Source organism: Labeo rohita, chromosome 2 (genome assembly GCF_022985175.1).
Source record: "Labeo rohita strain BAU-BD-2019 chromosome 2, IGBB_LRoh.1.0, whole genome shotgun sequence".
Lineage (NCBI taxonomy): Eukaryota > Metazoa > Chordata > Actinopteri > Cypriniformes > Cyprinidae > Labeo > Labeo rohita.
Window position 1 is genome coordinate 34,952,484 of NC_066870.1, and position 22,173 is coordinate 34,974,656.

The 22,173-nt window shown below is 34.5% G+C and overlaps 4 protein-coding genes and 1 pseudogene across 5 annotated transcripts; all 5 read right to left on the reverse strand.

Annotated features, from left to right (window-relative positions):
* Nucleotides 1–237: 237 nt before the first annotated feature.
* On the reverse strand, nt 238–5,344 carry LOC127154643 (chemokine XC receptor 1-like). Of its 2 annotated transcripts, none has more exons than XM_051096325.1 (2): nt 3,116–3,173; nt 238–1,969 (listed from the first exon to the last, which is right to left on the reverse strand). In XM_051096325.1, the coding sequence occupies exon 2, from the start codon at nt 1,962–1,964 to the stop codon at nt 939–941; it is 1,026 nt and encodes a 341-aa protein (XP_050952282.1). In that variant the 5' UTR covers nt 1,965–1,969; nt 3,116–3,173; the 3' UTR covers nt 238–938. The 2 variants fall into 2 exon arrangements, with proteins under 2 accessions (XP_050952282.1, XP_050952273.1); XM_051096316.1 differs by lacking the exon at nt 3,116–3,173 and adding an exon at nt 4,890–5,344 and having other exon boundaries at nt 240–1,969.
* A 19-nt stretch (nt 5,345–5,363) lies between these two features.
* On the reverse strand, nt 5,364–7,509 carry LOC127154636 (chemokine XC receptor 1-like). The gene is made up of 3 exons (XM_051096303.1): nt 7,379–7,509; nt 6,670–6,717; nt 5,364–6,436 (listed from the first exon to the last, which is right to left on the reverse strand). The coding sequence occupies exons 1-3, from the start codon at nt 7,415–7,417 to the stop codon at nt 5,366–5,368; spliced, it is 1,158 nt and encodes a 385-aa protein (XP_050952260.1). The 5' UTR covers nt 7,418–7,509; the 3' UTR covers nt 5,364–5,365.
* A 2,309-nt stretch (nt 7,510–9,818) lies between these two features.
* Nucleotides 9,819–13,009, reverse strand: LOC127152636 (chemokine XC receptor 1-like). The gene is made up of 2 exons (XM_051093424.1): nt 12,976–13,009; nt 9,819–11,187 (listed from the first exon to the last, which is right to left on the reverse strand). The coding sequence occupies exon 2, from the start codon at nt 11,166–11,168 to the stop codon at nt 10,083–10,085; it is 1,086 nt and encodes a 361-aa protein (XP_050949381.1). The 5' UTR covers nt 11,169–11,187; nt 12,976–13,009; the 3' UTR covers nt 9,819–10,082.
* Nucleotides 13,010–14,654: 1,645 nt separating this feature from the next.
* Nucleotides 14,655–19,440, reverse strand: LOC127174321 (chemokine XC receptor 1-like; annotated as a pseudogene).
* A 375-nt stretch (nt 19,441–19,815) lies between these two features.
* LOC127174315 (chemokine XC receptor 1-like) lies at nt 19,816–21,682 on the reverse strand. Its single transcript, XM_051124702.1, has 2 exons — nt 21,603–21,682; nt 19,816–21,331 (listed from the first exon to the last, which is right to left on the reverse strand). The coding sequence occupies exon 2, from the start codon at nt 21,310–21,312 to the stop codon at nt 20,218–20,220; it is 1,095 nt and encodes a 364-aa protein (XP_050980659.1). The 5' UTR covers nt 21,313–21,331; nt 21,603–21,682; the 3' UTR covers nt 19,816–20,217.
* Nucleotides 21,683–22,173: the final 491 nt, after the last annotated feature.

Genomic DNA, 22,173 nt, shown 5'->3' on the forward strand with positions numbered 1-22,173 from the left:
TGTAACTATATAGTAAAAAAAATCTAGAAAGTCTTGGAAAAAAATGATGTTGTTTGGTATAAAATCTGTTATAATAATAAAAAGGCTGTGTCTCAAGGTTTTTAATCAATATATTTATAAAGGCCTATATATTTTGACTTTATAAAGGTAATTCAGACTGTCAGACTGTCATATATATATTTATATATATATATATATTATATATATATATATATATATATATATGAGGAGTTAATTTGCAAAAACAGATAACTAAATTTGTATTAATTTTCATAAATCATTTTTTTTTTTTTTTTCATTGTGTTATCATGTTTTATTGTGTTAGTTGTATTTTTTAATTTTGAGTTATTATTATTTTCAAAACAACCCAACTGCAGTTTGATTGATATTACTTGGAATGCAGAATTTAAAAAAAGAAAAAAAAAAAAAGAAAAAATGTTTAAAAAAAAAAAAGCTTTTGCAAATGAACTCTTACATATATAATTTCAGACTTTTTAATGTCAAAAAATTAGAAAATATTTAAAAAATTAGAATTATTTTGAAAAAAAAAAAATGTTGGAAATAGTTATAAAGGTGTGCAGGTATTCATGTGTTCAGGAAAATGTGTTACTTTTTACTTAATAGTTACACCACTTAAACTGAACATGAATGCCATTTAGATTAATTTAGTTTGGCACACACACACACACATATATATATATATATATATATATATATTAAATTTTTTGGTTTGCATTTAAAGTTTTAATCATTTTTGTCATATCTTCTTTGATTCTTGCATGTTTTTTTGTTTTTTTTTGCCTTAATTGTTGATTAATCTGTTATTGATCTTAGTAACCTGAGAACTTTTTTGAGCCAATCATCTGCGCTGTAAACGTCACATGACTCATTCTGGAGCCACAACAAAATGACATCATGACACTTGACCCTTGACATAATCAGAGATAAACCTGGCCTGAGTAGCTGCTGGGGTTGCTGAAAGTTTGTGTGCTAAACCTATACGGGAGCCGGTGGAAACCTCTGCTCCACGGCAGGTAAATCCTGAACTTCTTCCCTCCGAAGATGTGGACTAACGGATTCAGACAACAGTGGGAATATGCTAGAATGTGAGTGACGCAGTACGCAATCTCCCAAAAGCTTTGCCCGGATTCAAAAACGCCCAAAGACCTCAGGGACATGAGGAAGAGGAAGATGTTATATGGCGCCCAGCAGATGAAAAATCCCACGGCGATGCTTAGGATGATGCACACGGCGTGATTCCTGCTTCGGATGCGACTCTGAAGAATGGTAAATCCCATCCGTGTGTGGCAGAATACAATAACCAAAAACGGCAGCAGGAAAAAGAGAATTATCTGAATGAAATATCCAAACAACTCCATAAACACTGAGTTATAGTTAGGGACACAAAATACACCATCAGGACCATCCACCGTTTCAGAGAAGACCATTTCAGACAGGCTGAAGCCCACAGAGATCAACCAAGCCACAGCAGACGAGATGTACGTGTAAAGTCTGCTACGATTCCCTACGGATGAAGCGAACACCGGATACACCACCGCCACATATCGATGGACTGTCATGACCATGAGGAACATCATGTAGCTGTACAGGCCCAAAAAGATGCACCAGGTGAACAACTTACAGGCCAGATGTCCAAAAATCCATCCCCAAATATGATAGGCGGTCCAGGGAACCAACGTGAGGGTGAAGATGAGGTCAGAAACTGTCAGATGGAAGAGCAAACAATCAGCGGAGCTGCTCAAACCCACTTTCTTCAAGATCACCCAAAGCAGAAAGCTGTTTCCGGGCAGACTAATGCAGATGATGAGACTGTAGCAAATGGCATTGATTATATTAAACGGAAAATTCTCCTCCTCTAATATAACCAAAGAATAATCCTCATATGTGTAGTTATAATCATAGCTGGAATTGAAGACCTCGTGCGCTATCTCTTCATGCATCATATGACCTGTAGAAAGACACAGATTGAATAATCTCAAAAATTAAGCATAGACATCATATCAGAAAGCAAATAAAAACGTTTGCAGTAAGTCCAGTTAGGGCTGGGTGATATGGCCAAAATATTATCACAATTTTTTTTTTTTTCATATCGGTCGATATCGATAATTATCACAATAAATGTCAAATTTTTGTTTCTTTCAAATTTTAAAGGCAGATTTTTGCTACAATGTGAAAGTTGTAAAAAACAGACAGTTAAATGTGACTTTAAAATATTCTTTATGGTCATTCTTTATGGGTTTTTTTTAATTCTTCACACTTTTTCCAGTCATTTTTCCTTAACAAAATAAATAATAGATCATAAATCTTAATAGAAAAAATATTTTTTTAGTTTTATATGGTGACATTTAATTATTCTGACTGTTTGAGGTACTCTTCCATCATCTATAGATCATGACAATAACAGTTAAAACCACAAATACAGCACCTCAATACCATGGTAAAAATGTAATATGGTTCCTAGGTATTGTATGGAAAACTGTCTAAATACATTTAGTATAAATGCATAAACACCATAGCTTAATCACAAAAAATACTGTAATTATATTTTATTACTCCTCCTTCAAAACATTTAATACATGTCTACTTTACTAATATAATAAAATTTGACACAAGTGCAGTGTTGGGAAAGGTGAAAAAGTTACTTTTAAAAATAATGCATTACAATATTGTGCTACTCCCTAAAAGAGTAACTAATTGTTACTTAGTTCTCTTTTATGGAACGAAATGCATTACGTTACGTTTGCGTTACTTTTAAAATCTGGGCAGGGCTTTCTTATTTGTTTTTAATATAAAAAGTTCTATTTTTGGCAAAAGTAAAAGCCATTTCACACCAAAACTCTCAGGCTGAAGGAAAATTAAATTCACGTCTGTACAGTAAAATGCAGAAAAAGAAAGTTTGACACTTATCAGCAATAAAAAAAAGAAGAAAAATGAATGTTAGTTTATCCTGAGTAATTTTTGCTTATTAGTATAGTTAAACTAGATCATTAAAGGTCACTGGTTAATAAAATAGGATTAAATATATAAAGAAAATTTCTGTTATTTAAAGGAGAAGTTCACTTCCAGAACAAAAATTTACATATAATGTACTCACCCTCTTGTCATTCAAGATGTTAATGTCTTTTTTCTCTTCAGTTGTAAAGAAATTGTTTTCTGATTAAAACATTTCAGGATTTCTCTCCTTATAGTGGACTTCTGAGTTTTAATTTCCAAAATGCATTTTAAATGCAGCTTCAAGGGGCCCTAAAAGCCGGGGAAGAAGGGTTTTATCTAGTGAAACAATCGGTTATTTTCCAAAAAAAAAAAGGAAAAAAAAAGACAATTTATATATTTTTCAACCTCAAATGCTCGTCTTGTCTAGCTCTGCATGAACTCTGTGTATTCCAGTTTAATACAGTTATGATAGGTCAAAAACTCCCATCTCATTTTCTCAAACTTGTCTTTGCTGCAAAAGTACCTACCCAGTGTTTACAAAGTGAACATGCAAAGAAGGTAAAACAGTGATGTAGGGTGATTTTCAAGCTGGTGAAGAAAATGATATGGGAGTTTTTCGACCTGGCCTAACTGTTATTAACCAGAATGCACAGAGTTCACGCAGATCTAGACAGGACGAGCATTTGAGGTTAAAAAGTATATAGATTTTAAGAAAATAACTGATCGTTTCAGTAGATAAGATTCTTCTTCCTTGGCTGGGATCATTTAGAGCTCTTTGAAGCTTCATTTAAACTGCATTTTGGAAGTTCAAACTCATGGGCACCATAGAAGTCCACTATATGAAGAAAAATCCTAAAATATTTACCTCAAAAAATATAATTTCTTTATGACTGAAGAAAGAAAGACATGAACATCTTGGATGACAAGGGGTGAGTGAATTATCTGTAAATTTATGTCTGAAAGTGAACTTCTTCTTTATTTATTTTATTCATTTTGAGAAATACTAAATCTGTTTATTTGTGAGTGAAATAAATTAATGCATGTTCACATTTATTCTAGAACTAAAGTAACATCTTACTCCCGATTTCTCTCAACATGGGGACACGAGAGCTTTCAGTCAATAAATGGGGAAAAAAAGTAACTGAATTAAAAAGGTATGCGTTACTTTACTAGTTACTTAAAAAAAAAATCTGATAGCTCACATTACTTGTAATGCTTTATCCACAACACTGGTCAAGTCCACTTTTAAAATTCAAACAAAAAGGTTCCAAAAGTGAGATTTCGTAGCGATGCAATTGAAGAACCGTTTTTGGTTTACCAAAAAACATTCAGTGAACAGTTCTTAAAAGAGCCAGTTTTTTTTTTTTTTTTTTTTTTTTTTTTTTTGAGTGTGAAGAACATTTTAACAATCTAAAGAACCTTTTTCCACAATAAAGAACCTTTTGTGGAATGGAAAGATTCCATGGATGTCAAAGGTTCTTTATGGAACCATAGATGCCAATAAACAAGCTTTATTTTTAAAATTGTATTATAAATGTTTTTTTTTTCATGAAACGCAAAATTGTACATTTTAAAAACTCTTTACACATTTTTTCCCCATGCAATTATTGCAACAAAAACCACTGTAAAATTTACACATATGACTAAATTCCAAATCTTCTGAAGTTTTGCAATAGTTTTGTGTGAGGAACAGAAAGTAAACACTGATTTTAGGAAATAATGCAAACTTATATAATTATAATTCCTTCTGTTTGACTTCAGATGATTTGGAAATTGACACATGATTCATATAAACAAATGCTACTGTGTTTTCCAGAGACTACTGTAAATAATAATAATATATATATATATATATTTTTTTTTTTGTAAGAAATGCAATCATCCATTCCCACAAGCAGAGAGAGAAGGAACGAAAAATGTAATATAAGAAATACCTTGGTTGCTGTGGTTGTTTGTTCCTTAAAATATCGGTGTTGTTTCTCATGGAGACACTGAAGAAATCATACATGTTCTGCATGTTTCTTCTTTCAGTTACATGAATGTCCAGCCCACTTATTTACATCAAACACATTGACATATATTTTCTTTAACAGCTACATTTTCTAATATTTTCCACTATAGCTTCTTAAACTTCCAATGCAGTGATAGAGTGCAGAAATAAGCAGCAATGCTGAAGTTTTACTTCTAATGCTCGAAAATATGTACATATATCTATATCCGTATGTGTAGGTGTGTGTATTTTACAGTTTTATAGATGGTTGTGCCAACGTTTTTAAAAAGTTTAAAATATTTGTAATTTATCATTTTAGGGGGAAAACAAGATTTTGTTTCTCAAAACATAACTAACAATTCTATTGCTAAAATGTTTTTCTGGGAATAAATAATTTCATCATGTTTACGGCCTCCATTTTTACACTGTTTTCAGTGTGTTCAGCTCTGTGACATTTGTCTGTTGCACTTCACAGTTTTCCTGAGCTCCTTCATTCGTGTACGGATGAATCCTGGAGTCGCTCGGATCCGTCGGTCTCCTGTAGAGCCCCGACTGCCTGAGTTCAGGTGAGCAGAACAATATGCTTGATAAGAGGTTTCTGTACTTCCCTCTGACAATATACAGTGCCGGGTTCATGCAGCAGTGAGAAAACGCCAGAATCCTGCAGACGATGAACGCAACATGCAGCTGATAATGTTTGCATTCATCATACTCGTAGATGGACATCAACACGATGATAATATGATACGGCCCCCAGCATATGAAGAAAGCTATAACAATGCACAGCACCAGAATCACAGTCCTGTATTTCTGCCTGGTCGACGTTGACATGAGGGTCAAAATGATTTTGATGTAACAGAAAACAATGACTGCAAACGGTACAAGGAACAGCAGAATGAGCTGTGCAAAATACCCAACGTTGTCATCAAACTCACTGCTGCTTTCACAAGCGTATGTCTCGATATGTATTTTTTGTGCCTTTGCAGCAATTGAATCTCTCAGGCAAGCAATCAAGCTGATGATCCAGGCGCCAACACATGCAACTTTTGCACATTTGAGTCTTCGACTCCGAGTCAGCCAGTAGCTTCTGACCACAACCACAACAAACCGGTCGAGGGTCATGGCCGTGAGGAGGATAAGGCTTCCGTAGATGCCAACAAAATAGGCTGCGGTCATGATCTTACAGGCAACGTCACCAAAAATCCAGTGATGAATAAACTCCACGGACCAGAAAGGCAACGTCAGTGTGAACACAAGGTCAAAAAGAGCCAAACAGAACATGAAAAGGTTGGTGGCCCTTTTCAGGTCTTCGTAGCAGGTGAGCGCAAACATGAGAAAGCCATTTCCAAGGATGCTGAGGAAGAAGATCATGGCATAGCACACGCCAGTGGTCATTTTATAGCCGTCAACCTCACACACTGTGATTAACCCATCCTCATAAATATATGAGTAGTTGTAATCAAAGCTGCTGGTTGAGTTGAGCACCGCCATCTAGCATAAAAATAAATGCATTTTACTGCACTTTCTAATGCAGTTTCTGATATTAAACAGTCGTAAAGCCATGCAACATCTAGAGTAGAGTATAGGAAGAATGGTGCCATCTAGCATAAAAATAAATGCATTTTACTGCACTTTCTAATGCAGTTTCTGATATTAAACAGTCGTAAAGCCATGCAACATCTAGAGTAGAATATAGGAGGAATGAAAGAACATGAAATGCCTACCTCAAGATCTTGGTTGACTGGGTTGTATAACAGCTTAAAGAAAATAGTCTAAGTGACAACAGAAATCACACTTCTGTTAGTGTTGTCATTTCCTTTTGTTAATGCACGCAGTTTCACAATGAACAAACTGAGTGTGGTTTGGCATTGCAGCATGTGTCTTCTGAGAAGTTTAAAATCCTTTTGGCCAGTTGCCTTTATATTTATATTTATAGATTTATTTTGCATAATTTCAGCGATACCAGTTTCTTAACAGTTCTCAATAAATAATAAGGAAATGCAATTGCATTGCTTCTTTTTCTATTTCAATAAAGTGTGAATTTTAAACAATACGCATAATACAGTAAATGCAATCCAATAGCAGGCCTTTATATTGTTATAAAACTATATTAAACTACAATACTAAATGTGAAAATGTATTCATTCATGTTTACAAAATTGCTATCGATAAAATGCATATTTAACACTGTCATATGAAGAAGTAACTCGATCATCGACATTTGACGTGTAAATCAAAATTTGATTCACTAAAAAGTGGCTCATAACAATACTTCATCATGCGGTATCACAAAGGTCATTATATTGTTTGATGTTTTTAATGGCACAGATATACACACTACACCTTTAAGACAGTGAATTATTAGTATGCACATGGAAACACAGACAATTTATTAACATACAAAATGAAAGCATAATTAATAAAGATAATCACCTGAGCAAACTTGTCGTCTTTCGATCTTTCATGGACCATTTGGTGTTGTAGAACCAATTAAATGGAAACACAGACAAATAACCAAAACACATACCAGACAACCACACTGAATCAGCCAACCACATACGACTACTATAGTGTCACAGCTGCGGTGAACTGAACCATAGAACTGCTTCAAGAAGCTACCAGCAATGATGTAAAATATATTTGACTCATAAAGGTATTGATAGCAACACATGCTTTAATGAAAGAATCCATGCACATTTTCAAATAATTGAAGTCTGTAAATCTATCATATATAATGAATTTTAGAAATTTTGATTATTTTTCACTTTTACTAGTATATTTTTTGAAAATGCATAGATGCCAAGAGTTTTGTCGATCAAAGTTGCTTGCAGGAAGCGCTCTAAGCAACCTCAATAAGAGCCTGAGGCCAGAGCAAATATGCAGGCATTTTTCATTGCATTTATTTTTGTGCAAAACAGAACATATATATATATATATATAAAAGCAAATAATGTGAAAAGCAGGCATAACAAGTCATTAAAGTTAATAACAAATGCAAGCTAACATGTTCACTACTGTATATGCACACCAATTTATTTGTTCATCATTTGTAGCATCAAATGGGTTTAGGTTAGGTTAGTCCTCACAAATGGTTAGTCCTCTCCCATGGTGACCGCACATCCTGACAGATGTTTCCTACCTGATGGTGGTTGTACATACTGACAGGTTTTTCTCATACAATGTACTACTTTTTATCACGCAATGTTTTTTTTTTTCTTCTTCTTTTTTAATTTTATTTTTTTGCTTATTTTGTTTACCACTCTCACTCTCACTCTCAAACTCTCACTGGGGCAGTGCTTTTAAAACTAACAGTGTTGTATCTTCTTTTCTGTTAAAGGAAAAGGCTTTAAAGAGGGAAGTTGAGACCCCTGACATAGATCACAGAACCACTCTGTATCAGGAAACTGCAGCAGCAATGTGGTTGGGTGCAATTTATTTTTATTGTTTGTGACTCATGAATTACAATTAATGACAGAGGTGTGATAGTCAATGCACATGTTTTCAAAAACATGAATAAATCAGAACTACATGGAATGATAAATGATGGTAAATGATTCACTCAGTTTCAGTTTGTAGGAGTTTTAGTGTAAATGTGTTTTCAGAAAAACACACACACACACACACACACACACACACACACATATAGGGCTGTCAGATGATTAAAAATTTTAATCTAATTAATCACAAAATAAATTAGATAAATTTGACTGTTAAAATACCTACAAAATATTATTTAAGGCTATTTTTGTGTTAAATGAGAAAGTATCAAGTACACAGTACAAACTGTATAGGTTTAGAAAGAAATATTTTATTTGATTCAGCATAAAATTTACACATTAACATTTAGGCTGCAATGCCCTAACGTGAACTATGAAACATGAAAGAAGATCATTTAAGAAAAAAAATATAACACAATATCAACTTCTTATTATAACGTCACATTTAGGCTCATAATAGATTAGGACAAAATCAGCATTCGGTTCATATTGTGTGTGATATTGTGTGATATGTGATAAATATAAGATAAAATAAAATAAGATATAAATATGAGATAAAACACATACAGGGACATTTTTACACCAATATCTTGGATTTTAGGTTAGAACTGCACTTATGGATTTGTTGTCCTGCATCATATTTGTCAACAGACAACTGTATGAAATTTAATATGATTTACAGGTATGGGGGTGGGGCCAGCATGTTAACTGCTTTAAAATATTTTAATTACATTATTTTTTAAAACTAATTAATTGAGTTATCGTGTTAAACTGACAGCCCTAATATATATGCATAACATTATGACCACTGACAGTTGAGGTGAATAACACTGATTATCTCTTCATAATGGCACCCGTTAGTGTTTGGGATGTACTTTATTAGGCAGCAAGTGAACATTTTGTCTTCAAATTTGATGTGTTAGAAGCAGGAAAAATGGGCAAACGTAAGGATTTGAGCGAGTTTGGCAAGGGCCATATTGCGATGGCTAGAAAAACAGGATCAGAGCATTCCCAAAACTGCAGCTCTTGTGCTGTGTTTCTGGTCTGCAGTGATCAGTATCTATCAAAAGTGGTCCAAGGAAGGAACAGTGGTGAACCAGCAATAGGGTCATGGGTGGCCAAAGCCCATTGTTGCACAAAGGCTAGGCCGTGTAGCCCGATCCAACAGACGAGTTTAAATTGCTCAAGAAGTTAATGCTGGTTCTGATGGAGAGGTGTCAGAATACACAGTGCATCACAGATTGTTGCGTATGGAGCTGCATAGCCTCAGACCAGTCAGGGTGCTCATGCTGACCCCTGTCCACCAGCTAGACCACTGAGCAGTGAAAGAAGGAGGCCTGGTCTGATGAATCATGTTTTCTTTTACGTCACGTGTATGTTCACTGTATGTACACACCAGTTTATTTGTTCAGAATTTGTAGCATCAATAATGAATGTGTTAAAGAAAGCAACTATATATTGCAAATCAACTTAACACAGTAAATGTATGTAACAATGTCTTGTAAGATTGCATCATAGATTTTTAGAGCCTTTTACATGCAATTGCAGTAATCTAAACAGTTTACTGTACATACATTTTACGTTGCATTCACTTTGTTGACAAATGTCAGTACATGCATTGCTTTTTTAAATGTAGAGCGCTAATACATAGATACTTCTTTGCCATTGGAGTAAATAAGCCTGCTTTGTCGATTCTGAGGCTCTGTGTTGTAATCACAGAAAGTACATAACATTTTCTTCAAGTGGTTTCTGAATTTTATCCCCATAATAACATAAAACAGAGGATTCAGGCAGCAGTGTGAGAAAGCCACCATCCGAGAGACGTATATCAAATAGTCTAAAGATTCAGTCAGCTTACAATCACTAAAAAGACCAATTTCCCATGAAATCAGAGAGTCCAGAAATATGGCCACATTGTACGGCCCCCATCCCAAGAAAAAAAACACCACCATGAAGAGGATGAGCTGCATCGTCTTTCTACGAGTTGATCGAAACAGCCATCCCAAGATCACAGTGTGGCAAAAAGCAGTGATTACAAAAGCGATAATGAAAAATGAATTTTGCATGTATGTACTGATGAGTTTCCAATTAATTTCACCATCAAAATCACAGAGCAGGACCACACTGGTATCGTTGTTTTGGGCATCTATAAATACATCAACGGAGCTGGATACAACTGAGTTGAACCTGGCTTGTGGGATGGCAGCACAAAGACTGATGATCCAAATGACAATTGATGTTGCGTAGTAATGCAGGCTCTTCCTAGACATGACAACTGACATGGGATGAACCACGGCCATGTAGCGGTGGACGGTCAGAACCGTCAGGATGATGATGCTGCTGTAATATCCTGTGTAGAACACAAAGTTAACTGCTTTGCAAGCAGGATCTCCAAGAGTCCATCCATACATGTAGTAGTAGGCCCAGAAAGGCAGGCCAAAGGTGAAAATCAGATCAGAGAGAGCCAGATTTAACAGTAATGTGTTGGTGAGGGATTTCAGATTTTCATACTTCACAAGGACCCACAAGACTAATGTGTTTCCCACACAGCTGAACAAAACAACGATGATGAAAATGATTGGAGTGACAGCTTTCCCAAACTGGATAGCATTTTTCTTCAAACAGATGTCGTCGTCATAGCTACCACTGGTTTGATTATCGTAATCATAATAGTCAGAAGTGTCAGGCATTCCATGTGGATTTTCAGTCATTGTTTGGACTGTCATCTTGATGCATGAATGTATACTGAAAACAAATTTGGGACAATTTTTACTCAGAAATTCATCATAAATTTAAACTGTATTAAATATATCTATCTATCTATCTATCTATCTGATCTTAATAACTCAAATATTAAGTATTAACCAGCTGGAGAAATAATAAATGATTGCACTGATAATTGTTGTACATATTTTTCACATGTACTTTAGAAATATTGAGAGCATTAACATTAATGCAAATACAACATTTTTATGCTATAATACACAAAAATATAATATTTCAGTGGAAGCCAGTGGAAGTTATCACTTACCTTTATGAAATTATTGTGAGAAAATGTTATTATAATCATTGATCGCAGATTGAGTGAGTGCTGAATCTAAAAACTATGAAACTTTCTAGATGGGTTATTGTCCCAGTTAGAGTACCAGTAAAGAGTACAGCCCACCAATAAGTGATGCTCAGATCCCCCATCCTCAAAAACAAAACCAATAGGGCGATGTCCTATTTTCTCTTCCTTTATAGCATAAATTAATTTGCAAGATCTGGAGAGGCCTTGCCCTTAGTCAAAAAGGAATTGAATCAAGAAAGATGAATAAAAATCACATTGAATTCATCTCTCTCTCTCTCTCTCTCTCTCTCTCTCTCTCTCTCTCTCTCTCTCTCTCTCTCTCTCTCTCTCTCTCTCTCTCTCTCTCTCTCTCTCTCTCTCTCTCTCTCTCTCTCTCTCTCTCTCTCTCTCTCTCTCTCTCTCTCTCTCTCTCTCTCTCTCTCTCTCTCCACTACACTAAACACCATTTAAAGAACTCTCTCTCTCTCTCTCTCTCTCCACTACACTAAACACCATTTAAAGTCCCTGCTGGAACTCAGATTCAAATATATTTGTGCAGAGGCAATTTCTGAGTTGAGCAAACAGCATTGTAATACTGGTGAGCCCATCACTGATGACCAGCTACTGCAGGAAAACACAGTCTTTAAGGGCATTTTGCATTTAATGCTTGAGTTTTCTTTCTTCATCAAGAACTCTTTCTTGAAGTTACTGTATATCTAGGCCAATGTTGAATTGGCAGCTACAAAATTCGGCAGAAATTTCCACAGAATTCAGACTCAAATTGACAAATTTCAGTACATCCTTGACTTGATTTGAATATTATCTTGCAATAATAGTGCCATATTTAATGCATGCAGTTTCACAATGACTAAACTGAGTATGGCATTGCAGCATATGCAAACATTTGGCAATCTGATGTTATATTTACATTTCTATATTTATTTTACTGAATTGTAGCAATGTCAGTTCCTTATTAACTGTCAACAAAGCTGAATTGCTTCTATTTTTTTTTTTCATTTCAATTAAATATACATTTTAAACGTTTTAAACTAATCTTGCAAAAGGTATGAGTACAGACTTTTTATGACTTTTCGTTTTTTTTAGAGGCAGGTTACAGTAAATTAAATCCAAAAACAGGCCTTTATACTGTTCTAAAAGCACATATAATACACATAAATGTGAAAATGTATTAAATTCATACTTGATTATGAAACGCATATTTAACACATTGTCATATGAAGAACTAATCTGATCATTTGACAAGTATGTGTTTGATTCGCTAAAAAGAAGTGTCTTATAACAGTACATTATCTTGCAGTATCACTTCAGTCATTATTTCGTTTAATATTGTTAATGGCATTGATATACACACTATACCTTTAAGACATTGGGTTATTAGTCTGCACGTGGAAACACGGACACTTTATTAACAATTCTACACTATATCCATATTAAAACAAATAAATTAAGGTAAAATAATTCACCTAAGCAAACTTCACTGTCGTCGTTTGTTCTTTCCTGGGTCATCTGATATTGTAGGACCAATAAAATCGAAACAAACAAATAACCAAAAGACATACCAGACGGCCATGCTGAATCAGCAAACCACATATAAAGTGTCAAAGTTGCTAGGAACTGAACCACTGAATTGCTGCAAGTACTAGCAGCAGAGATGTTGGGTAAAATCTATTTTTGTTTTTCCTGACTCATAAAAGTATTGACAGAAAAAGACCCAGCAGCTTTCCTCATTGAAAAAAATGTATGCAAGTTTTCAAATAATAAAAGTCTCCAAGTCTTTAAATGTATAATTTATACTGAATTTTGAAAATTGTGATTATGGATTATTTAATTATAAACAAAAACATTATTATTATTATATAAAAAGTCTCACTGGAAAAATCTTTCACTTTTAGTAGCGCATAATGTGAAATGCATAGGTGCCAAGATGTTTTGTTGATCAAAGTTGCTTGCAGGAAGCACTCAAAGCAACCTCAATGAGAGTGTGCGGCCAGAGCAAACATGCAGACATTTTTCATTGCATTTATTTAGTTGCAAAACAGAACTCATACTATACTGGCATCATTTTAACATCAGGGTAGGGTTATCAGGTTAGTCCTCACAAATGGTGACAGCACATGCTGACAGATGTTTTTACCTGATGGTGGTTGTACATATTGACAGGTTTTTGTCACGCAAAGTACTTTTTCTCACATAATGTACTTTTTTTTTTTTTTTTACTTCACACCCTTTTAAAAGTTATTAATATAAACAATTTAGGTAATATTATGTACTTTTAAATGTGACTGTTATATCTTTTCTAATGAGAGTGAACAAGTTAAAGGAAATAGCTTAGAAAAGGGGAAGCTTACAGAACCACTGTATATCAGGAAACCAGCAGCAATGTGGTTAGGTGAAATTTATTTTTATTGTTTGTGACTCATAAATTACGTTAATGACAAAAGTATAGTCTAGTATTGCAATGAAGTAGTTAATGCACATGTTTTCAAAACATTAATCAGGACTATATTGAAGGATAAATGATAATGATTCACTCAGTTTAAGTTTGTAAGAGTTCTAAGTGTAAAGTTCTAAGTGTGGAGAAACAATTTTCACACTGCTAGTAAATTTAGAATGTCATATATATATATATATGTATATATGTATATATATATATGAAAACTTCATTATATATGTAAACATTCTCTAATAATATTACAAGTTTTAATTTTGAACTTAACTTAATAAAAAGAACTACATTTTTAATGTAATTCATTTTTCTAAATTTTCTTTGTTATTAAAGCTGTAAAAATAAAGTCAATTAGTCTAATTGGAAAAATGCAAAAATTGTGGAAAAACATGCGTCAGTTTGTCAAGTCATTATGTTGTTTAGAGTTAACAAATTTAGTAAAAAGCAAACATGTTTTCACCTGTATATACACACCAATTTATTTAATTATGAATGTATTAAAAAGGCAAATATATAATGCAAAACAATTTAAGACAGTAAATGCATATAACAACTTCTTGTAAGATGCATCACAGATTTTTAGAGCTTTATTACATGTGATTTCAGTAATCTAATCAGTTTATTGTACAGACACTATACATTGCATTTTTTTGCTGATGAAAATCAGTACATGCATTGTTCAAACCCTGCAGAGAGCTAATACATAGATATTTCTTCACCACTGGAGTAAAAAAGCCTGCTGTGTCAATTCTGAGGCTCTGTGTTGCTCCTACAGAAAGTCGGTAAAATTTTTCTCAAGTGGTTTCTGAATTTTATCCCCATAAAAACATAAAACACAGGATTCAGGCAGCAGTGTGAGAAAGCCACCATCCGAGAGATGTATATAAAATTGTCTATAGATTCATTTACCTCACAATCACTAAAAGGAGAGATGCTCCACGCAATCAAAGAGTCCAAAAATATGGCCACGTTGTACGGCCCCCATCCCAGGAAAAAAAACACCACTATGAAGAGGATGAGCTGCACCGTCTTTTTACGAGTGTGAGATGTTGGTCGCAGCAGCCGTCTCAAGATCACAGTGTAGCAAAAAGCAATGATCACAAACGTGATAATGAAAACAGAATTTTGCATGTATGTACTCATGAGTTTCCAATTAATTTCACCATCAAAATCACAGAGCAGGACTATGTTGGTGCTGTTGTTTTGGGCATCCATGAATACATCAACGGAGTTGGATACAACTATGTTAAAACTGGCTTGTGGGATGGCTGCACAAAGACTGATGATCCAAATGACAATTGATGTTGCGTAGCAGTGTAGGCTCTTCCTAGACATGACCACTGACATGGGATGAACTACGGCCATGTAGCGGTGGATGGTCAGAACCGTCAGGATGATGATGCTGCTGTAATATCCTGTGTAGAACACAAAATTAATTGCTTTGCAAGCAGGATCTCCTAGAGTCCATCCATACATGTAATAGTAGGCCCAGAAGGGCAGGCCAAAGGTGAAAATCAGATCAGAGAGAGCCAGATTTAACAGTAATGTGTTGGTGAGGGATTTCAGATTTTCATACTTCACAAGGACCCACACGACCAATGTGTTTCCCACACAGCTGAACAGAACAACGATGATGAAAATGATTGGAGTGACAGCTTTCCCAAACTGGATAGCATTTTTCTTCAAACAGATGTCGTCATCATAGCTACCACTGGTTTGATTATCGTAATCATAATAGTCAGAAGTGTCAGGCATTCCATGTGGATTTTTAGTCATTGTTTGGACTGTCATCTTGATGCAATATTGTACACTGAAAACAAATTGGAGACAATTTTTCACTCAGAAATTCATAATAAATTTCACATATTATAACAAAAAAAAAAAAAAAAAAACATCAAGTAAATGGATTAAATATATCTTAAATATATCTTGTAGTCTCTCTATATATTATTAAATATGGATTAAATGTATCATTAAAATAAAACTTAAAATAAGACTCTCTGCATCATGTAGACCGGTTACAGCTGGTACACTTTTTGCTTTTTCTGTTACCACACCAAACCTAGGGACTGAAAAGAAGTGATTTTTCATATGACTTTTCCTTTACTTGTCTACTGAGATATTAGTAATTATTAACATACATAGGTAAGGTCATATTTGCCACAATTAGCTCATAAACACAAGAAGCTTTTTTGTTCCCGAGTACAGTTGAGACACCCATCCGTAATGCTGTAAAGCTGCATAACCAATTCACTGCAAATGTAAAATACATTTAAAAATGAGAATTCATCCATTTTTATTTACATTCAGTATTTTATTTGATTATTTGTGTTGTTAGAAGTAGTTGATTTGTAAAACATTGTGCAGTAATGTCAAACAGCGATGCAATATTTAATTTCAGTTCATCATTTTAATAGTAACAGTTGAAAAGTTGAGTACAACACAGTAAAAAACACTGAAAAACTGCAAACAGCAATAATAAAACAGATCAAAACAACAACCTAATAAACACAATAACAATAAACATAATAAATAAATGACCCATTATGTCTCAACTGTACCCCGCTGACCACCTTGAACATTTCTCTAGATTTTATGATGACCTTGCAAGACAAGAAGTCATGCAATATGTCAGGTTTTAGAGCACAGATTAAGGTTTACAAAAATGTAAGTTAACTTTAAAGGAGAAATCCACTTCCAGAAGAACAATTTACAAATAATTTACTCCCTTGTACCCCCTTGTCATCCAAGATGTTTATGTCTTTCTGTCAGTCGTAAAGAAATGTTTTTGAGGAAAACATTTAAGGATTTTCTTCATATAATGGACTTCAATTGTGCCCCCGATTTTGAACTTCCAAAATGTAGTTTAAATGCAGCTTCAAAGGGCTCGAAACGATCCCAGCCGAGGAAGTAGGGTCTTATCTAGCGAAACAATCATCATTTTTTTAAAAAAAAAATAATAATTTGTATACTTTTTAAGCACAAAAAGCTTGTGTAGCACAGGCTCTGGGATGCGCGTTCACAATGCTACAAATTAGTAATGGGTCGTTCTTGAACGATTCTTTCATTTTCAAATTTTTAATGTGACTCAGGAAGAACGAGTCATCTCGGGGAGTGATTCGTTCATTTTGCATGCGCAACATTCTATTAGGTTCTGTACTGGAATTAGTTCACCTGTTTCGAGTCATTGGGTTTTTCCAGTTGTTCGTTCATCTTATGGGGCTGTCACATGATGAACGAACAACTCAAACCTAAAAACTTGTCAGACAAGAGGTGAGGTGAGCAAATCATAGACTAAAGAACCTGTTTAACCATGAATGAATCTTTTCTGTTTCTTATAGCATTATAGTTTTGTCTTGTTTGTAGTGTGATCAACGTTTGTGTAAGCAGTAGATGTGTTAGGGAAGTAACACATAACATTTTAATTATATTTTGCTAAAATGAACGAAATGACTCGAAAAAAGATTTTTTCATTTTGCTGAACGAGACTCAAAGGTCAGAGTCGGTAAATCCGAACTTCCCATCACTACTACGAATCACTTGTAAGTTCATTGTCTGTGTACTGAGTATGGCGAAAAACTCCATCTTATTTTCTCCAACAGTTTGAGAGAAGGACATTGTTGTACCTTTTTGTTTGTAAACAGCGTTTACAAACTTACTTGCACTTTGTCTTTGTGTGTTCGCTTTGGGTCTGTAGTTCCGCATGACCTTTCAACGTGATTCAATAGTACATAGTGTCGTGAATGCACACCTCAGAGCCTGTGCTACACGAGCTTTTGTGCTTAAAAAGTATAAAAATGTTATTTTCCGAAAAAAATGACTGATTGTTTCACTAGATAAGACCCTTCTTCCTCAGCTGGGATCATTTAGAGCACTTTGAAGCTGCATTTAAACTACATTTTGGAAGTTCAAAATCGGGGCACCAATGAAGTCCATTATATGGAGAAAAATTCTGCAATGTTTTCCTCAAAAACCATAATTTCTTCACAACTGAAGACAGAAAGACATGAACATCTTGGATGACAAGGGGATGAGTAAATTATTTGTGAAGTGTTCTGGAAGTGGACTTCTCCTTTAACAGTCATGTAAAGATGGGAAGTTATTTAATGTGGAAGGGGTGTGGTGAAGTGAAAAACTTACCTTAGAAAAAAACTTTCACCAATATCTTCGTACTGGAGAAGCGCATGTACTTCAAATTTCCCTTGATCAAAGAGGGAGCTAATACGCATGTGCAAAGTAAACATCACAGATCAGACTTTTTGCACATGCAAGTTATTTAAGGTGTTTCAAGTGTACCCCTGTACCAACTGTACCCGCTCTACTACAAATACCTCCATGTTTGAATCTATATTGCACTACACCAAATAACATTTAAACACCCTGCTGGAACTCAGATTCAAATATGTTTGTGCAGATGCAGTTTCTGAGTTGAGCAAAGAGCATTGTGATACTGGCAAACCCATCAATGATGAAAGCTCCAGTCTTAACAAGTTCTGCTATAAACTGGAGTACATCTGCAAGTGCGGTACAGTCTTTAAAGTGGTTTTACAATTAATGCTTGAGTTTTCTTTGTTCATCAGGAACTCTTTCTTCAAGTCATTGTATATCTAGGCGAGCATGGAATCTGAAACTGCAGAATTCATCAGAAATTTCCATAGAATTCAGACTCAAATTGACAAAGTTCAGTAGATCCTTGCCTTTGTGTCTTCACTGACTTGATTTAAATATGATCTATTAATAATAGTGCAGTATTTAGTGCAAATTTGACCATCATTTAATAAAGGTCCAATTATTTGGGGTATAGGTAAAAAAAGAGAAAATTATTCATATACTAATGCTCGCAGTTTCACAATGAATAAACCGAGTGTGGCTTGGCATGTGTCTTCTGAGAAGTTTAAAAAGTTTTGTCAAATTATGTTATATTTACATTGCTATATTTATTTTGCTGAATTGTAGCAATACCAGTTCCTTATCAATTGTCCACAAAACTGCATCGCATCTTTTTTTTTTTAAACTATTCTTGCAAAAGGCATGAGTACAGACTTTTTATGACTTTTCACAGTCTTTTTAGAGGCAGAGTAAATGAAATCCAAAAGCAGGACCTTTTATTCTTCTTAAACTACATGCAACACACATGAATGTGAAAATGTATTCAGTTCAGACATGTTTATTAAATGCATATTTAACACATTGTCATGTGAAGAATTAAGTCAACCATCTACATTTGACAAGTATGAGTTTGAATCACTAAAAAGAAGTGGTTTGTAACAGTACATTATCTTAGAGTATCATTTCGATCATTATTTTGTGATTTTGTTTGCTGTTGGCACAGACTTACACATTACACCTTTAAGACATTGGATAATTAGTCTGGAAACACACACAGTTTATTACTAATGCTACACTATATTCATATTAAAGCATACAAATTAAGGTAAAATAATTCACCTGAGCAAACTTCACTGTCGTTGTTTGTTCTTCCCTGGACCATTTAATATTGTAGGGCCAATAAAATCGAAACACAAACAAAACACATACCAGACGACCATGCTGAATCAGCAAACCACATATGAACTAAACCATGGAATTGCTGCAAGTACAAGAAACTAGCAGCAATGATTTCGGGTAAAATGTATATTTATTTTTTGTGACTCGTAAAAGTATTGACAGAAAAAGGCCCAGCAACTTTCTTTAGTGAAATAATGCATGCATATTTTCAAATAATTGGAGTCTCCAAGCCTGTAAATATATTATTTATATTTAACTTTGAAACTTTTGATTATTTAATTATAAACAAACAAACAAAAACAACAACAACAACAAAAACATTATTAATATTATATAAAAAATCTCATTGGAAAAATGTTTCACTTTTAGTAGCACATAATGTGAAATGCATAGATGCAAAGATGTTTTGCTCATCAAATGTATATATATATATATATATATATATATATATATATTACATGTGAAAAACATGTCATCAAAGTTAACAAATGCAAGCTAACATGTTCACTACTGTATATACACACCAGTTTATTTGTTCATCATTTGTAGCATCAAATATGATGTATAAAAGAAAGCAAATATATAATGCAAATCAGTTTAACACAGTAAATGTGCCTAACTACTTCCCATAAGATTGCATCACATATTTTTAGAGCTTTTTACATTCGATTTCAGTACAGACATTTTACTTTACATTCATTTTGTTGATGATCAGTACTGTACATGCATTGCTTTTGTTAAGCATGGGGAGCTAATACATAGATATTTCTTCACCATTGGAGTAAATAAGCCTGCTGTGTCGATTCTGAGGCTCTGTGTTGCTCCTACAGAAAGTCTGTAACATTTTCTTTAAGTGGTTTCTAAATTTTATCCCCATAAAAACATAAAACACAGGATTCAGGCAGCAGTGTGAGAAAGCCACCATCCGAGAGACGTATATCAAATAGTCTAAAGATTCACTCGTATTACAATCGCTAAAAGGACTAATTTTCCATGAAATCAGAGAGTCCAGAAATATGGCCACATTGTACGGCCCCCATCCCAAGAAAAAAAACACCACAATGAAGAGGATGAGCTGCACCGTCTTTCTACGAGTGTGAGATGTTGGTCGAAGCAGTCGCCCCAAAATCACAGTGTAGCAAAAAGCAATGACCACAAAAGCGATAATGAAAAAGGAATTTTGCATATATGTACTCATGAGTTTCCAATTAATTTCACCATCAAAATCACAGAGCAGGACTATATTGGTGCTGTTGTTTGAGGCATCTATGAATTCATCAACAGAGCTTGATACAACTGAGTTGAACCTGGCTTGTGGGATGGCAGCACAAAAACTGATGATCCAGATGACAATTGATGTTGCATAGCAGTGCAGGCTCTTCCTAGACATGACAACTGACATGGGATGAACCACGGCCATGTAGCGGTGGACGGTCAGAACCGTCAGGAAGATGATGCTGCTGTAATATCCGGTGTAGAACACAAAGTTAACTGCTTTGCAAGCAGGATCTCCAAGAGTCCAGCCATGCATGTAGTAGTAGGCCCAGAAAGGCAGGCCAAAGGTGAAAATCAGATCAGAGAGAGCCAGATTTAACAGAAACGTGTTGGTGAGGGATTTCAGATTTTCATACTTCACAAGGACCCACAAGACCAATGTGTTTCCCACACAGCTGAACAGAACAACGATGATGAAAATGATTGGAGTGACAGCTTTCCCAAACTGGATAGCATTTTTCTTGATACAGATGTCGTCACCATAGCTACCACTGGTTTGATTATCGTAATCATAATAGTCAGAAGTGTCAGGCATTCCATGCAGATTTTCAGTCACTGTTTGGACTGTCATCTTGATGCATGAATGTATACTGAAAACAAAGTGGGGACAATTTTCACTCAGAAATTCCTAATAATTTCTATCTATCTATCTGATCCTAATAACTAAATTATTATATATTAATCAACTAGAGAAATAACCAATAATTGCATTGATAGTTATTGCACATATTTTTCACATGCACAGCATTAACAATAATGCAAATGTAACATTTCTTTTACTATATTATACCAAAATGACAATTATAATATCCCAGTGGAATTTAGTGTTCTGTGTTTTCTCCCTGTTGAGTTATCGCTTACCTGTATGAAATTCTCCAGAGAAAATAGTTGATCGTAGACTAAGTGAGTGTTAAAAACAATGAAACTTTAATGGGTTATTGTTCCTTTTAACCTAAAAGGACAGGCTATAACCCACCCATAAATGATGCTCAGATCCCCAATCCCCAAATACAAAACTAATAGGCTCATGTCCTGTTTTCTGTTCCGCATAATTTCGTTTTCAAAATCTGGTGAGGCCTTACCTTGACCTTAATCAAAAGGTACTTGAATCAAGAAAGATAAATAAAAAAATCACATTGAGTTGGCTTACATATTCTCAAAAAATTTGAATATCATGGAAAAGTTATTTATTTTTGTAATGTAATTCAAAAAAGCTAACTTTCTTATATTCGAGATTCATTGCACACTGTTACGTGGTAAACGAGACGAGAGGCGAGCGGATCCACATGCGAGTTTTTATTATATGGACGAGACAAAGACATGGTCGTACAGGCAGGGTCAAAACAGGAGCAGACAGGTATATCACAGGCAAAACGTAGAGAATAATCCAATAACGATAGATAGTCCGTAAAGGCAGGTGGCGAACAGTCGA

Bases quoted from the DNA above. Each gene is read 5' to 3' on its own strand.
- LOC127154643 (XM_051096325.1), bottom strand. From the start codon at position 1,964: ATGATGCATGAAGAGATAGCGCACGAGGTCTTCAATTCCAGCTATGAT.
- LOC127154636 (XM_051096303.1), bottom strand. From the start codon at position 7,417: ATGGTCCATGAAAGATCGAAAGACGACAAGTTTGCTCAG. The intron at 6,718-7,378 runs GTGATTATCTTT...GTTGTCACTTAG, and splicing joins AAGACGACAAGTTTGCTCAG to ACTATTTTCTTTAAGCTGTT. The intron at 6,437-6,669 runs GTAGGCATTTCA...TTTTTATGCTAG, and splicing joins CAGTCAACCAAGATCTTGAG to ATGGCGGTGCTCAACTCAAC.
- LOC127152636 (XM_051093424.1), bottom strand. From the start codon at position 11,168: ATGACAGTCCAAACAATGACTGAAAATCCACATGGAATGCCTGACACT.
- LOC127174315 (XM_051124702.1), bottom strand. From the start codon at position 21,312: ATGACAGTCCAAACAGTGACTGAAAATCTGCATGGAATGCCTGACACT.